The sequence below is a fragment of the Ischnura elegans genome, chromosome 5, assembly GCF_921293095.1.
Source record: "Ischnura elegans chromosome 5, ioIscEleg1.1, whole genome shotgun sequence".
NCBI classification, from domain to species: domain Eukaryota; kingdom Metazoa; phylum Arthropoda; class Insecta; order Odonata; family Coenagrionidae; genus Ischnura; species Ischnura elegans.
This window is the reverse complement of record NC_060250.1, coordinates 25,515,403-25,531,631: the sequence shown is the minus strand read 5'-3', so window position 1 is coordinate 25,531,631 and position 16,229 is coordinate 25,515,403. Positions and strand designations below refer to the sequence as shown.

The window sequence follows — 16,229 nt, the reverse complement described above, 5'->3', positions numbered from 1 at the left end:
GCAAACACTTGAAAATCATGTCATGATTGGGCATCTCAGGTGAAAATATAAACAGTATGATGTCAGTGGTTCTGCCTTATTGTTGTAACTGCCTGCCTCAATGATACTATGTGATGGGGTGTTTATTTGACTGTTGGCTTCTGGTGTTCTGAATTGAATATTCAATATTTTTTTCAGATTTCCACAGAACTCATCCCTTTGTCATTACGGGATCGGTGGACCAGACAGTGAAGGTTTGGGAGTGTCGCTAATTCCTCTTGTAGGATTAGGTCACCAATTGTTGGCCTCCATTATTAGAATCCTGCGTACGTGGGAGGAAGAGGACTAAGGGGGCCTCTGCAGAGCTTCGTTGTTTTGAATTAACAGTGGTTTTGTTACACCTTATATGCTCCCACTGTTACCAGTGACAGACTTCTACCTATCCTCCTGCATCTACCCCAATGCACAGATGAAACCAAACACCTCCTTTTGAATATGGAATCATTAAATACTATTACCTTGTTTTAATCTTTGGTCTTACTTTGGAAGGGTAATGCAGGAGATATGGCTTGAAATTCATTAAGGTGCTGGGTTAATTGGGTGCACCTCGAAGTCAATAAAATATTTATTTTCGTGTGAATATATGTCCCAATTTGCCTACTATCACCAAATATTGCACCCGGAAGGTTGCATGTTGTAATTCTAGCTTTGAATGGTTCTTTGCTCTGTGCAGTAGTTGTCATCTGTTCCTTCTTTCCTCATGGAAACCATTTTCAGAATGAGCTCGGCACTTCTTTTACTACGCTGCTTCTCTTACCTTTTTCGATCATTTTGTGTTTTTGTTACTAGTCCTGGATATGTTTTGTGGATTCCATTGAGCTTCATCTATCATTTCAGTTTTTTATTGTAACTCACCATTGTTTCTACTTTTGTGATATTACCTAATACAAGAATTATTCTGAATATTGAAAACATATACAGTTGTTCAATGCTGGAGAAAACTAATTTATTATTTTTTTAATATTGGAGGAGTCACCTTAATGCATCCATTGTATAGATAATTAATGATGGGTTGTATCCTTTTGATACATTAATTATCATTGGAACATGTTAAAAGGTAGAGTGTGGCAGTTATTTAAGACTTTTTCGTTAATATATACATATTAATGAAAGGGATTAAGTGATTTGTTAGTGAGAGTCCTCATATTTCTGTTAATAAGCAAGGTGATGCTTACCTGAAAGAAAGGCATTTACTTCCTTCGGAAATTATTAGCCATCAAAATTATGTCATGGTCAGTTGTTATGCTTGATGGATATTTATTCAATTGTTAATATTTCATATTGATACTTCAAGCATGTTCTGCTTCAGGAAATGTAATTATTAATCCAGGTTTTTCACCTATTCCTTGCCCCATATATTACTTAAAAAGTAATAAAAAATATCATGGCTTGGTAGGGAAAACCTTGTTGTGCTACATGTTAATCTGCTAAAGCCTTTATCAAAAAAAGTAATTTACCATTCATTATTTAATCCGTACTTTGTACTCATTCCCCCAAAGCATTGTAATTAATGAAGGTACTAGACTACTTCGTATCCATTTTCACTGAGGAAGTGAGATTGGTATGTGGACAAATTGTAGGTCAACTGGTAGAGCTTGAATAATTGTTTTACTGGCATCTTTTTATTTAAGGTGTTGTTCATAGTTGGCGAACTTGTAATTTTATGCTACGAATGCACACACAAATTAGCCCATAACCACAGGCACTACGCGAGGCAGAAACAGAGATGCCCATGTAAAAAAAGAAGGCTACAAGATCATGTCTGTGGTCATGGGTTAATGAAAAATCTGAGGGCAGGCATCTTTCTTTGCATGTTTGTTTGCTTTTTTGGTCATATGTTGTGCTAGAGCATACACATTTTTTTCTTAAAAGGTAAAAACCTTTCTATTTCCAACTTGCTATCATGAAAGTGTGTATTAAGCCCTGGTTGGAAGATTTTAAAAGTACATCGCTGTACGAATAATTTATGGTGAAGTGGTATGTAGGTACTTTGATCCAAAAAAACTAATTCAGTGATGCATTAAAAATGTTTTCATGGGAAAATATGTTTCAGTCTTCAAATCCCTAGGGCAAGTGTATTTGGAGTGCACCCAATGACTGCTGCGGCAGCTGTATTGAGTTTGTTTAAGAGACAGTTCAAATTTCACATAATAGGTGATTTTGCTGTTGCTTTTGATGACTTTTAGTAAGCATTACACCCCAATTAAGTTCTCAGTTCATAACTTGAAGTGAGGATGGTGATGGAGGGAGAAATTCTTAGTATAACCATCACAAAGTGTAATATTTCAGGGTGTATTGCATGTACACTTGATGTACATACAAGGAGTCATGTGTGGGTTGACAGCTTCTTGTAAAACCTTCCCCAGGTATTTGATTAAGAATGTGACTGGGAAAGAAAGTTATGTGGTACATTACATTTTAAATATCGTTGTACTAAAGTCTTTTAACTTTTGTTTCCATTTGTACCTGTGAGCATTTTTACTTGCCTTATCAGTGTATAGCCAATATTTATTTAGTGTGAATATTTATGAAACTATCAAAGGATATTTGTGAGCACATAGTGTGCCAGAAGCTCGGATGGGAGTTGTAAATATTTTCAGTTGTGAGCTGGGGAGTCTATTTCCCCCTTTTAGAATAGCCGACGATTTCATTTTTGTTATCATACAGTGAACATACCATTAAAGTTAATCTATTTGCTTTTACCTTTTCTGCTACAAAATTTCCATTCCAGTGGCCAACGGTAATAATATATGAATTAAAGTTTAAACAATTGACCATGATTTAGGGTTTATATTATGAGCAGTGTAGCTAATTAAGCTGCTATAATTTAGAATTAGATACTTTAAATACATCATGTAGCAATGTACATTTCACTGTTTGCATAATGGTGGGCAATTAAGGATGCCTGAAAATAAAAAGACTTGAATTCAACGTGGCATTTTTAATTCACATATTCCCTCTTGATCTCGTCTTTGAAGAGACTTGACAATTTTAGCACACATAGCATTGGTTTCCTCATTAGAAATATACTCCACAGCTAGAATAGCATTCATTAAGGCGATTGTCTCCTTTGTTGTCCTCGCTTTCAACCACACTTTACCGTTCATTCCCACGGCAATTTCATGAGGCACTTCCCTACCTAGAGTCTTAAGTAGGGGGCATTTCGGGCTAAGAATTTTACGGACAACATTAATGCTACAAGTAAAGAGAAACCCATCATCCGCAACCACCCCCATTCCAGCCTGTTTTCCACGAGAATCAACACATTCGAGTTCAGCCTCCATGTCCATACTGGCTACTTTCAGCTTCGCAAATAAAACATCACCAAGCTTAACGTCTGGCCGATTTTTCTTGGTTGCACCTTCAAATGCCGTGTATGACAAAGATGCAAACTCGCTGGCTCCAATATCCACTTTAAATATCTCCACTGATTTGTTCACCACAACACCAACGACGCTCTCACCACGGACAGGAATGTACCTCCTTTGGTGGCCGTCGACCCAGTATGTATTCGGGTTTTTCTTGCGTATGATGCCACTTTTACACACGATTACATTCTCCGAATACCTTCTCAAGCCTGGTCCAAGGATGCACTTGGTTTCAGTTTTAACGCCGGATATGTCATCGACTATGTCACCCGGGACAACAACATCCCCAACTTTAACCTTCATTTCTACAGGAACTTTACAAGCACTTTTACTGCCACTAAACTGCGTGATGCATGAGATCGTGTTTCAACCAACGGTGAAAGAAATTTTGTTTTAAGAAACCAATATCGCTGGTACAAAGAAATAAAACAGCCAGACGAATCGTTTAGCTACCACGATGTGAACACGACCAACGATGCCATCGTGAACAAGTGAAATACGAAACATAAATGACCGCAAAATAGGCGCATTTGGAGCACCTCGTTGGAGAGACAGCATGATGAAAAATTCCCTCGAGGTGGGAAATAAATGCAATAAAAAAACTTTAGAATTATCCTCAGATTTTGTAGTTTAACTTCGATACCTTCGATACCATTAAGATTTGTATCCCTCATGCGCCAGCATAATTTATCGTATTTCAACTATTTCGTTTCATTATCTACCTCCAGCGGGAGAGATAAAGAGACTTGCAATTGAATACTGCCAGTGATATTGTTGTGTTCCGCTTGAATGAACGTCTTAATCACAGGTAAATTTTAGATGTAGGTGTATTATGAATTAATATTTCTCTGTAGTTGATATTTGTACATGCGTGATGGGCGTGGGTATTTCCCTCGTGGGAGAGAGTAACAGAGTGGCGGGTGGAATGGTTTTTGTCAATGTGTATTTACACTTTTCGCCCATTATGTTGCGGATTCCCACTTCGGTTGACTTGTCTTTTTTTAGTTAGTACTTTGTCTTAGTCTTCATTAGTCGGATGTTGTGCAAAGTAACTATATTTATTGGTATTACCTGTTCAGTATTGGTCGCATTCAGTCGAACTACCGTTCACTCGCCAGAACACCAGTGTAAAATGCCATCGCGTATCGAATGATTCATGAGTAACTATAGGGCTTTCCGCTGAAAATTTTCCATGGTTTGTTTCCAATTAACCGCTTCATTTAATAATTTCACGGTAAATTTACATAGCGTTGGTGTGCGTTTTAAAAAATGGTTCATAAAATTTATTGGGATATTGTCGCTGTGCGAGGAGAGTTAAGGTGTACCAGGAGAATGGCACCATCGCATTTGGCTCATTACTTTAACACCAATGTGTTCACTTAATATAATTACCTCGTGTAAGGCATGCCGGATTCTGGTTGAGATCCACGTACCTAGCTAATTCTGGAGTGCATTTGAAATCTCGCAAAATCCAGCTTTACTGTTTAATGTATTCCAACTTTCTTCTGCTATACTTATACTGTATTCCAGTTTTCAGCTGCTTGGCCGATTGCATTGATACAAACTTGATTTCATATTTCAACAGGCTGTTGAAATATGAAATCAAGTTTGCTGTTTCAGCTGTATGAACCCTTTTCAATCTCTTTGGACTTCTAATTGGTCAGGGCTTCAACCTGGACTGGAGAAGAGAATTACGGACTTATCTGATAGGATAGTAGCTGCTACTGCTCCGTTAGATGAGTCCGTAATTTTAAGCCCAGAACCATTCAGTCCATTGCTGAGGAATCTATTTTGAAAGGTGGAAGAGGTAACTATTCCTGTCGATTTCTGTCACAGTTATTCCTGTTCATTGTCTTCTCAGTTGGCTGTTGGCCCCCTGTTCCTTGTCCGAGTGACAAAAGTCAGGCGACTGTTGGTAGAATGTAAATTGGAACGCCTTATCTGTTATGTCTGTGAGAAGAGAGTTACTTGTCTGTTCCATCCCTGCTGTGGGGAGCAGCATTCTCAGTTCCTTTCTTGTCAGGCCACAGCCAGTGAACCGGTGGGGGACTGTGCGCTGTCAGTTCGCTGCTTGTATATTATTAGGCTGTTAGTTTCCTGTTTGTTGTCTGAGTAACTATACATGCCGGCGGCTGTTGGTGGAATGTAAATTAGAACACGTTGTCTATTTCTGTGAGATGGTTACTTGCCTGTACTCTCCCTAGCAGCACACTTTGTTCCTTACCTGTTCGCCGTTGCTAAATTGGTACTGGACAAGATATAATTTATGTAAACATAGAATTCAGAGTTGACATTCATTTGAAGGATTGTTAGAAAAACGTTTATTATGCTTTTCCACATCTTCCATCAGTTTTAACTATCTAGAATAGTTATCGGAAAGCAAGCTTTGCCGCCATCAACAGAATAACCACTACACCAACAAATATTTCACATGTCTTCATCAAAGAAAGACTTACTTGAATGAATATTATTCTGGTTCTGCACTATGCAAATATTATGTGTGTGTTTAATAGAGAAACATGCCATTAATGTTTATACATGAACATGATGATTTCACTTCACGCAAACAAGCCTACAAGAAACACAGTAATCTGACAATGTTTCTAGGTTCTTATCGGCACATGTACGCATAATACATATTATGTAAATAATAGTTACTGCTTCAAAAACTGAAGACGAACGATAAATTATCAAATGAACACACTAAAGAACAAATATAACATCAAGACTTTCACTATCACTGAATGGATGCATGAATAACTTTCGCAGGATAATGTGCAGATTGAAGTGAGGCCTCTATTATATTTAAGGGTGAGGGCAGAATGATAGGTAGAGCCCACTTAATACAAGAGATAGGAATGTTATCATACCCTTTGGCATTGGAAGTGATTTTTTTGCACATGCTAATAACTGAGGACGCCATGAGATGTGAGGAGAACTGATTTTGATCTAAAAGTGGAGGGATATGAGGTTCAAGGGATATTTGTGGTTCACTTTTGGCAAAGTGATTGTTGAGGACATCGGGATGGATATTTAAGATATTGGTATTGGTTGTAGGAGGTAAGATTCTGTGTTTATGAATGGATTTGCACTTAGATTTAAGATTGGCCTTTGTTCCTAGAGTGCGTTAGGAATAAATTATTTTGGCATTGCATATAATACCCTTTACTTGGTTATGGAGGGTTTTGTTTCTAGTGAGGGTAGCCGGAACTTTATGTCATCTAAACATTGCTCGTGAGCTTATTTCTGGTGTGAGCCACAGTGTTGGGGGGTGGGTAACATGTACACTTCCGATTGGAGCATGAAAGTCCAGTGTGTTGAGTTATAGAGAGTAAAACTTTTTGACTTTGTTGCCTACAGGGATCAGGGGTCTATATGTGATACATGCTGCATTCAAAGGAAGGAAATAACTAAAGTGATATGTAAAATTACATCACAGTAATCACCTCCCTGCACAAGCCATTATCATGAGATTTCCCTTGGGCTAAACTTCATCATTCAATATTGCCAGTAGTTAGCAGAACTGTAATGAGATGCATATATCAGAATTATGCCTTTTTAAGGGGTTTATAAGCTATGGCATATTTTGAAAAACATATTCTGACACTGGTCTTTTGAATTTGATTATTTTTTTCCCTCAGAAATTACTCTAAATTTTGTTTCTGTGGGTGGGGTGTATTTTTAAACCTTTATTTAGTAGTATAACTTTGCTTACAAGTACTTGTTTGAACTTTTCTGTGAAGATGACTTATATTTTTTTATTGATTCCAGATCATAGTCAAGCTAAGTCAGAGAGACTTTGACTCTTGATGCTATTTTATGGAGTGGGAATCATTTTCAGGGTACACACTGTGAAATTCATTCCTCTTTAAAATGGCAAGCAGAACTCCCACCTTGGAGCTGGATGCTTTTGAACTATCGTTTACCGCTTTGATCACTGGAGCACCACTGGGCGAGTATGAAGAATCCTTGCAGGCAATCAGATCTGATGTGTGTGGAGGAGACCAGAATGATCTGAGGAGGAGTATGTTGCTTCTCATGGCTATACGATCTGGTAATGTGGCATGGGTCGAGAGACTTCTTCGTATGGGGGCAGATCCCTCCACTGCCAAGGACATTGCTGGGCTAACTGCTGAAGAAGTTGCTCTACGAATGTGTGAGAAACATCCAGGTAATGAAGAAGTTGCATCTGTGCTTAATATGATTCGCCGTTCCATTTCACTGCCTGTTACCTCAACTAAGAGATTGGAAAAGTTAGGAAGAGAGGAGATACTGAATGGGTCAACCACTCAATTAAAGTCCAAAAGCGACCTAGTTGCACCCTCGAATATGTCTTTCCTCCTCCAAGAGTTGCGGAGTCTGAGAGGCCTCTTAGTTAATTTTAAGGCAGAGATTTCATCTGCAGAGGAGACCCAGGGACTGATATCTGTAAGAAAGTCTGTGATTAGTATTATTAAATTGCTTGAACTATTCAACTGTCGATCTGAAGAAGAAACCATACCCGGGATGAAGGGTGATCAGAGATCGCTTACTACCTCTGCCAATATCTTAGACCACAGTCTCTGTAGAATTACTGAACAGATGGCTGAACTGAAGGAGTCTATGAGTAGTTTCAGAGATGAAGCTTGTGTTTTAAAGCCACTGAAAACAGATCTAGAATCTACAATCAAAAGCCTGTTTCAAATGACAGATTCCATAAATGTATTAATGAAAGAAGTGAAAGACATTGCATTGGAGAGACAGAAGGAACATGAGGCAATGCTTCGAATGGTGAACCTTCACTTGGACAGAAGATCTCGTCAGACTTGTGTTAATGACATGATGAGAAAAACAATGATAATCGATTGTGATGGAGAAAAGGTGACTTATGTGAGAAGACTCTTTGAAAACCTATATTTGGTTGATGAAGTGACTTATACACTCATTAAGTTTGTGATTAGTGTGCCAGATATCAAAATCTGCATTGATTGTAATTGCAATACCGTTGAACAAATTAAGAAGCATTTAGTGAATGAAGATGGAGTAAAACTAGAGGGAGCTCGAATTCGAGGATTTGCTGATTTAAACATGAATGTGGTATATTTAGGAGCACAGCAAAAAGATCGATCAGAAGAAAATGTTATTGGCTGTCTTGCCCTATGTTTAACACAAATTGTCATACATAGGGTATTCCATAACAAAGGTTTGCCTTATGAAATTGGGCAGAGTGAACTGGAGAAACAGTTCAATGCCATTGCAAATAATTTTTTAAAGAATAAAGTTAATCTACCAATTGGTAGTTTCATGCGGGAGGCCACATTAATGAGTACATGGATTGGGAAGTGTATGAGATTAATTGCATCTGTTCCTGCTGATATGGCCCTCTATAAATCAACTGGAGGCCGGGCATTTGTTAAGGATAATGCTCCTGAGTTGCTATGCTTTTTTGAAAAGCAAGTCCTTGAGGCTATTTTGTGAAATATTATGTTCAAGATTTTTTATTTGAGTGCATGCTGATTATTCATATAGTTTTTTTATTATTTATAATCATTTTAACGTTGAGATTTCTATCAGTACCTACTTCTAAGTAGAGTTCTTAAGTCAAGTATTTTTCAGTAATTATTTTGATACAGATGTCAATTGGTGTGTGTTGATTTTTCCTTAAGTTGAGTATTTTTACCATCATCTTACCTCAGAGATGTAAACTGGTGCCTTATTTGTGAAAATGTATTTTTTACATATGTACCTAATTCATATGCATTATTCTGTTTTTTTTTGTATCATTTCTATGGCATATATGCTTCTTCATTTATGAGTTACAGAAACCCTAGGTGCATTGATTGTATTATGTTATACTTTCATCTCTGCTAAATATAATAGATGCAGCTTTCTAGGAGGGCCTTGTTTCTTTTTTTTTAATTTATCATGAAGTCAAAATGGAGACAGATCAACTGAATATTACCAATTTTGGATTGGTTCCATTTTTTGTTCATTGATTGATTTCATTGATTAATATACATAAATATTAAAATTTAAAGTAGTTTTTTGTTATTTTACATTATTTTTGTGGTGTGAGCCCATACCCATGTGAAAATGCAAGCTCACGAATTCTGGCTGGAATCGACCATGCAAAAATCCAGTAAGCTAGTCAAAATCTAATCTAAAAGCCATAATCCAGATTTACTTTTCATGTACACCATTTGAACGATTTCAGTTGTTTTGGAGATATTGTTTCTAGTTCGATTTCAAGCTATGTCATCTAAAATCCAGCTGAAATCAAGCTTGCTACATTGTTCCCGCTGGAATGCTGGCTGTTTAGGAGTTCAAAGCTCCCAAAAAGTTAGGAAGAATGCTGTCTTTGATGTACACCCTCCAGGTAAACCTTTGAAATACATTATGCCCTTCAAAATCACTCCACTACATTGCTTAAGGTCTGTATAACTTGATTTAACAATGTGTACAATCCTCGAAAATTGGGAAATTATTCAAATGAGGAAAATTTCCATGAATTGAGTCATGCATTTTTGGTTAAAGGTTAGAGTTTGAAAGTTATTTCTTATTAAAATTTAATGAAATGTAGGTACTACGTACATTAATGAAATGTGGAAAGTATTTTTCGAGAGAAATGTTGTGAGACCATAATTAACTTTGACAGTAAAATTAACAACTGAAGATCTTACCGAATGCATCTTTACAATTTATAAGGAGATTGTGTGATGAATGTTACATTGCTTAAATTCAATGTGTCTTTAAGTCATCATATCGCCTTCACTCAGTCCCTCAGATCACATTTCTCATATTGTTGCACGTACCTTATCTCTTCCGGGATTAATGTTTAGATCTACGGTGAACTTCAGCTCTCCTTTCCCGATGACCAAGCTGTACAAGACCTTGATGCACCCAATACTGGAGCATGAGTCTGTCACTGGATTTCTTCCACGAATCTGCAGCTTCATTTAGAAGAAAAGTTATAATGTCTATAGAAATTGATGCACATTCATGTATTCAGGGGTGCAGCTAGGAATTAAGGCTGGGGAGGGTTTAGGTGCAACTAATACCGGTGTGTGTGGGGGTATAGTGTACCCACCAGGATAAGCGGTAGGTGCGAGATCAATAAATTGCGGAATTTTAAGATAAATGGTTCAAAATGGTGAGTTTTGCGGCTTTCTGAGGGATATTCTATTCATTATTAAACTATTCTATTAGTAATACTAATCCAATTTAGTAAAATGGATTAAACTTAAAAATTTATCTGAGCTCTGGGGGGGGGGGGGTTTAACCCCCAAAACTCCCCCCTTGCTGCACCACTGCATGTATTATATCTCATCACTGAAGATCAAGATTGTAATATATGCATCAAAATTTTATATCTCATCTTAATGTATCTCATCACAATACATCATGAACTTTCGTCTGTCATGGAGTTACTTGACTATTGTAGATTTATTTTTGTGAAGAAATTAATTCTTATAGATTTAGTTTTTGCTTGTTGTTTTAGTCATCTTGATGCTTTCTTCAGTGGCTAAGTATTGTAAAATGGTGTTACCCGCTGGTAATGAATCCAGATTTCAGATAAGCACCCATGACGTTATTCAGCATACCTTAGGCTTTTGCCTTAGCCTTTTGGCTAATATTTATTATTCGTATTAGTACTTATTTCATCTAATATTAAATACAGTACATATTTCTTCCTTAACACCAAACGTTTTACATCTGGGAGTAAATACTGTGGGTACTCAGGCTAACTTCTTCTTTAGTCTCCATAAAACTATGTACAATGGAAAAGTTACTGCTCATAAAACTGGATATTCCAATTCTATGTTTCACCCTTACTTTATTTTATGATTTTTAATTTAGTCTGAGTTTAACTTGGAAAATCCTTCGTCATTACATTTGAAATTAACCTTTTCCCTACTATACACGTATATATATGTGTGGACGTTTCCTGACCCGGGAGACGACGGCCGTATACTTACGTGTGAGATTTTGCTAGCCAGGAGAACGAAAGCCATATACAGTAAAACCTCTATGTAGTGAACCTCTCTACATCGAAAACCTCTATACATCATACCAACCCTCTGGTCCCGTCAGTTTTACATGTAAATTTATAGGCAAACCTCTCTAAAGTGAACCTCTTTATATCGTAAAACCTCTATATATCATAGCAACGAGACACCCCCGAGACGGCCTAACTACCTCCGCATTTCGTACTGAGACAATTAGAGACCATCAATGCAGCCGGGATAACGAACATGGAATGACATTATCAGCGATAAATGTTTCACGCCTATTTTTTTCTTATACACCTTAAATAATTTTCACGTGAACCATTAGTTTGGGCCATTTTGTTCCATATGAGAGCATACCTAACAGTAAATAAGAAAAAGGCATCCAACTCTCCTAATCATATTAAGTGGTAGTTAATGATGATGATGACAGAAGACATTGTTTTCTCTCAAATCATGGTCAAAATCTTGCGATAGCAATCGCTTTCATTTACTTATGGCTTTATTTTCTTGTAAGTGCCTACATACAATGTTCAGTTAATAAAAGAGGCGACCAGCGCAGCTTATAATCACTTGCTGGCGAAAATATTTCAACCAACTTCACTCCCATCCATGGAGACAGAATTACTCAACCGCATTGCTATTTCTGCTTCTAAAATGAAAATATTTCATGAATATACTGCGACTCGAAATAAATCAAATACAATTTTGCAATTATTTCATTCCCACATTTCCCAGTGTAGCACTTTCTTACTACCGCCTTGGTAATTTTTTCAATGCTTTCGTGAACGATCGTAGTTTATAATTTATTGCGCTTAGCGACATATGTCTTGCCTGCATATTTATGCCGCAAAATCTGACTCTTCCATCGGGAGTCCGGGATGTCAATTTCTAGCAATACTGACGAACATCAATCCATGCGCGACAATGTTAGGTGAAGGAGACAGCTAATTAGCTGATATGCGGTAGGGCAATGAAATTTCTTACCGTCGCCGCCGCATTCTAAAGTAGTTTGCCCAGCAGTCTCGCCGGGAAATCACGTCCTTTCGCAGACCTAGCATTTTTGTGTGCCCCTGACAGATTTTTTCTTCGGAACACTACTTGCATTATATTTTGGAGAGAGAGAATTCAATGAAATTTTCAAAACTGTGCTCAATTTCTTGTCTATTTTTTGCAGTAGTCACATGTTTATTTATATTTTTATAATTTTTAACAAGTCACATGTTATAAGAATGATAAATCAGTTCTCTAAAAGATATTATCAGGAGTATTTTCAATTATTGCCCTTAAAATATAAAAATTACTTAATTAATCATAGGCTGATGATGGATTCGAGAAATAAAAGAAGGCGACTACTTGACATTACCACATAATTAGCTATTTCTCTAGCCATCAACGAGGGCTGGCAGAAGGAAGATGTAGCAGTGACCTTTGGAAAGCCATCATTCACCCTGATATCTATTTTAAACAACCAAGGAAAAACATAAGAAACTGTCTATATAGGCTGCACAATTGAAACACTCAGGCAGTGAAATACGAGGATGAAGAAATTATGTTGAGAAATATAAAACTATTGTACTTTCTTCCGAACACTATTAGTAAATTGAATAATTTCTTAGGTCAAAAGGCATTAAAGAAAACAGCTAGTGATTTATTTATAGTGAAAATGACATTAAAAAGTGCTCATGTAATTGAAAACATTATTTCGAAAGAGTTTGAAAAAAATTTTAAGCAAAACCAATAACCAATTTATTTTCTAAAAAGGCCTCTTTAACTAGTTACTTTACCTTTGTGTAATCCTTTTCCTAATGTATAACTGTAAATATATGTTCACTTATGCATGCATATATGTTTAAATATAGTTATTTAATGATTAAAAAGACAGTAGCACCTTTCATTTCCCTAGGATATGAAAAAATGGTGCCTTCCACTAAAACCTCTCTATAGTGAACCTCCATACATCAAATTGCCCAAATTTTGGTCCCCTCCATTACGATGTAAAGAGGTTTACTGTATATACGTTTTCTAGCTCTCCCCCTTTAAGGACGGTCATGGGTTTACAACGTCTTTGTTTCGGGACCCCTCGTCCTTTATAACCCCTCTAATGAAAAATAAACTAAGAATTGAATTATTTGTCTTTTGAGCAGCGTTTACAATTTTTAAACAAAATTCTACGATAAATATTAACTTATATCTCGAGTTATGTATAAACATCAACATGGAAATTGTTGCTGCATTAAATGCGTTAATAATGGCCTTAGAACTTCGTTTAAAATTTGACAATGCTCAGACAAAAATGAGGAATTCAATTCAACGTCTGTAATTTACATGAAAGCAACAATTATCCATTTGCTAAATACATATAAGCAATACATAAGTTGACCGCGAACCAATGCCGCAGGTATGGTCATAAACCCGGAAAGGAGGAAGCACAACTACTCTCGGAGTCCGAGATAATGCGAAGTCCCTGCGTGGAGGGGTCGAAAAAGGTTCAGCGAGACCCTTCTTAACGAATGCCCTCCAAAAATGCTCCATACCACGAGAAAGAAGAGTCTCTTAGGGCTCAGTACAGCAGTCATGCTAAGACGAAAACTCCGCCGTCTCGAAAGGGTTAACTCATATAAAACCGTGATAGCATAACTTGGAAAAATTTGAGATTCAGGCTTTGGAACCTGGATTAATGCTTGAATATTTTGACTTAAGTGGACACTTTGCTTAAGGTTTACCAATGGCAGTGCTTCATCATTTTCAATGATATGCTCTCAAAAGATGACATTAAGTCGGAGTGGAGTGCTCAGGGTTGGCACCCGTTGTAAAATTTCAGTTCCTCAGGGCTGCATCCAATTCTTCTTCGTTAAACAGTTGAAATAAAATAAATTCTCCAAGGCCGTACTCTTTGCTGATGTGAGCAAAAAGGTGGGGGGAGGGAGTGGGACTTTGGTAGGATGACCAAAGAAAAAGATAAAACTAGGAAAATTACACTCATGCACCATGCAGAATTGCTCCGAGGAACAAATTTCCGCATCGGTCTTAATCACACACACTCAGTTTGCAAAGCTACCGCCTATGCCAGTGACCCACTCACTAAAGATTATATAAAGAAACCAAAATCTTTGAGATAAAAGAGCAGGCATCAATAATTTAAGCAAGATTTATTATTGTGTAATTAATCAAAATTGATAAGTAACTATGCACTGTCTCAGCTCAGTTACCATCAATAAACAGATCCAATTCAGTGGAATAATTAAAAGTTTGTCAAAATTCTCGTCTCTTCTTTTAATCTATGTAAAACTACTTTTTTTTCTATTATAACAAACATTGCCATAACCTTTTATGTATCACAATTATGTACTAATATTCATTCATACCCCTGATGAAGGTGTTTAAATATGTTGGCAAAAACTTGCATTAAAAATTCTTCAAGACATATACTGCAAGACACCAAGGGTGCCGACTTACAAAAAATATTGGGGGGGCCCAAACCGGGGACCTTGCCCCGGTAAATTTTATAAGTAGTGAATTTTAAGTTTTTAAGCATTTTAGAGGAGTCATATGATCAACATTAGAACCCTGATCACTTGAATCTCGATATCTGGACATTCCGGGCAAAATGGACAAGCCTATCACATTTTTTCCTCACACCCATAACGAAATTTTGAGGGGGCTCGGGCCCCCTCAGGCCCCATGGAGTCGGCACCACTGCAAGACACTGAATCAACATTCATTGATAATGTTGCTGACTCCTTTGTGAAATCTAGAAGGAATTGTAAGATGCTTTGGAATCTGAGGAGGATTAAGCCCCTATTAGAAAGAAGCGAAAGGCAGAGGGAAATATTCAGAAAGAATTTACAGAAGACACTACCAACAGTCTGTCAGTTGAAAAATAAACTCTTGTCATACCGAAACATATTATGTACATTCGAGTCATTTATCCTGAATTTTCCCAGTGGGTCCAATTCGAATATGAATGTCTAGAAAATATCTTCTAAAGATATCTTGTAGATATCAGAAAAGCAGACTTATAGATATCTACAAAATGCCTAGAAGTTATTATAAGATATTTTGTGCTATGCCAGTCCTTTTTCTCATCCATGCAATACTTTTTATTTAAAAATTTAGTGGATGAACCAAAGAATTGCAATGCACATGACGTGCTTTCATCATTAAGAACTACATATGTATCTCCAAATTCTTGGGGAAGAATTATAAAATTTCATGCTTCTATGTGGTGGTGTTTCGTTTGGAATTCTATAAGGAAGGACATTAACTGCTGGGTATTTGGTTTAGATTAGAGTGGTTGAGGGTTTAATGGTTATAGGGCAGTACCTGCTGCTGATTTAATTTATCCACCAAATTTCCATGTTTGTCAATGACCAAAAACACATGGTAACCATTTCATATTTCCACGTTGATTCCATTTCTCGCTGGGATGGTACGTAATTTATCATTCTAGATTGAGATGAGTCACAAAAAAATACTTTTTGAGATGGCATAATAGTTTTGAGAACTCCTCAAGGTAGTAGCTATAGTTCAGTGCTGGCTATTGCCCGGTGGGGGATAGGGGAGGGTGGGGCACAGTGAAACAAAAATTATTATTTTGCCTATAAAAACATTGCTTTTGAAAATAAAATAACAATGAAAATATATAAATGGTGCTTGTCATTTTCTTCACTATTCCTACTTTAAAAAATGGAATTATTTAAAAAAGCAATGGATTTACATCAATTTTTGTAGTGATATGTCAATTGTTTCACTGTGCCCCATGTGTGGGGCACAGTGAAACAGGGCCTTTTTTACTTATGGGGCACAGTGAAACACATTTTTTCAGATTTTATAA

General features: G+C 36.9%; 3 protein-coding genes across 5 annotated transcripts in view; 2 read left to right on the top strand and 1 right to left on the bottom strand.

The window, feature by feature from the left end:
• Positions 1-2,970, top strand: part of LOC124158605 (lissencephaly-1 homolog) — a 100,806-nt gene extending 97,836 nt beyond the window's left edge. For both annotated transcript variants that reach the window (XM_046533772.1, XM_046533773.1), the window contains exon 10: positions 178-2,970. In XM_046533772.1, coding sequence (XP_046389728.1) covers positions 178-251 — 74 coding nt within the window. In that variant the 3' untranslated portion in view covers positions 252-2,970. The remainder of the gene's footprint in view (positions 1-177) is intronic.
• Positions 2,966-3,914, bottom strand: LOC124158606 (exosome complex component RRP40). Its single transcript, XM_046533775.1, has one exon. The coding sequence runs from the start codon at positions 3,708-3,710 to the stop codon at positions 2,967-2,969; it is 744 nt and encodes a 247-aa protein (XP_046389731.1). The 5' UTR covers positions 3,711-3,914; the 3' UTR covers position 2,966.
• A 167-nt stretch (positions 3,915-4,081) lies between these two features.
• LOC124158604 lies at positions 4,082-9,423 on the top strand. 2 transcript variants are annotated; one of them, XM_046533770.1, is made up of 2 exons: positions 4,082-4,215; positions 7,179-9,423. In XM_046533770.1, the coding sequence occupies exon 2, from the start codon at positions 7,281-7,283 to the stop codon at positions 8,862-8,864; it is 1,584 nt and encodes a 527-aa protein (XP_046389726.1). In that variant the 5' UTR covers positions 4,082-4,215; positions 7,179-7,280; the 3' UTR covers positions 8,865-9,423. The 2 variants fall into 2 exon arrangements, with proteins under 2 accessions (XP_046389726.1, XP_046389727.1); XM_046533771.1 differs by lacking the exon at positions 4,082-4,215 and adding an exon at positions 4,748-5,214.
• Positions 9,424-16,229: the final 6,806 nt, after the last annotated feature.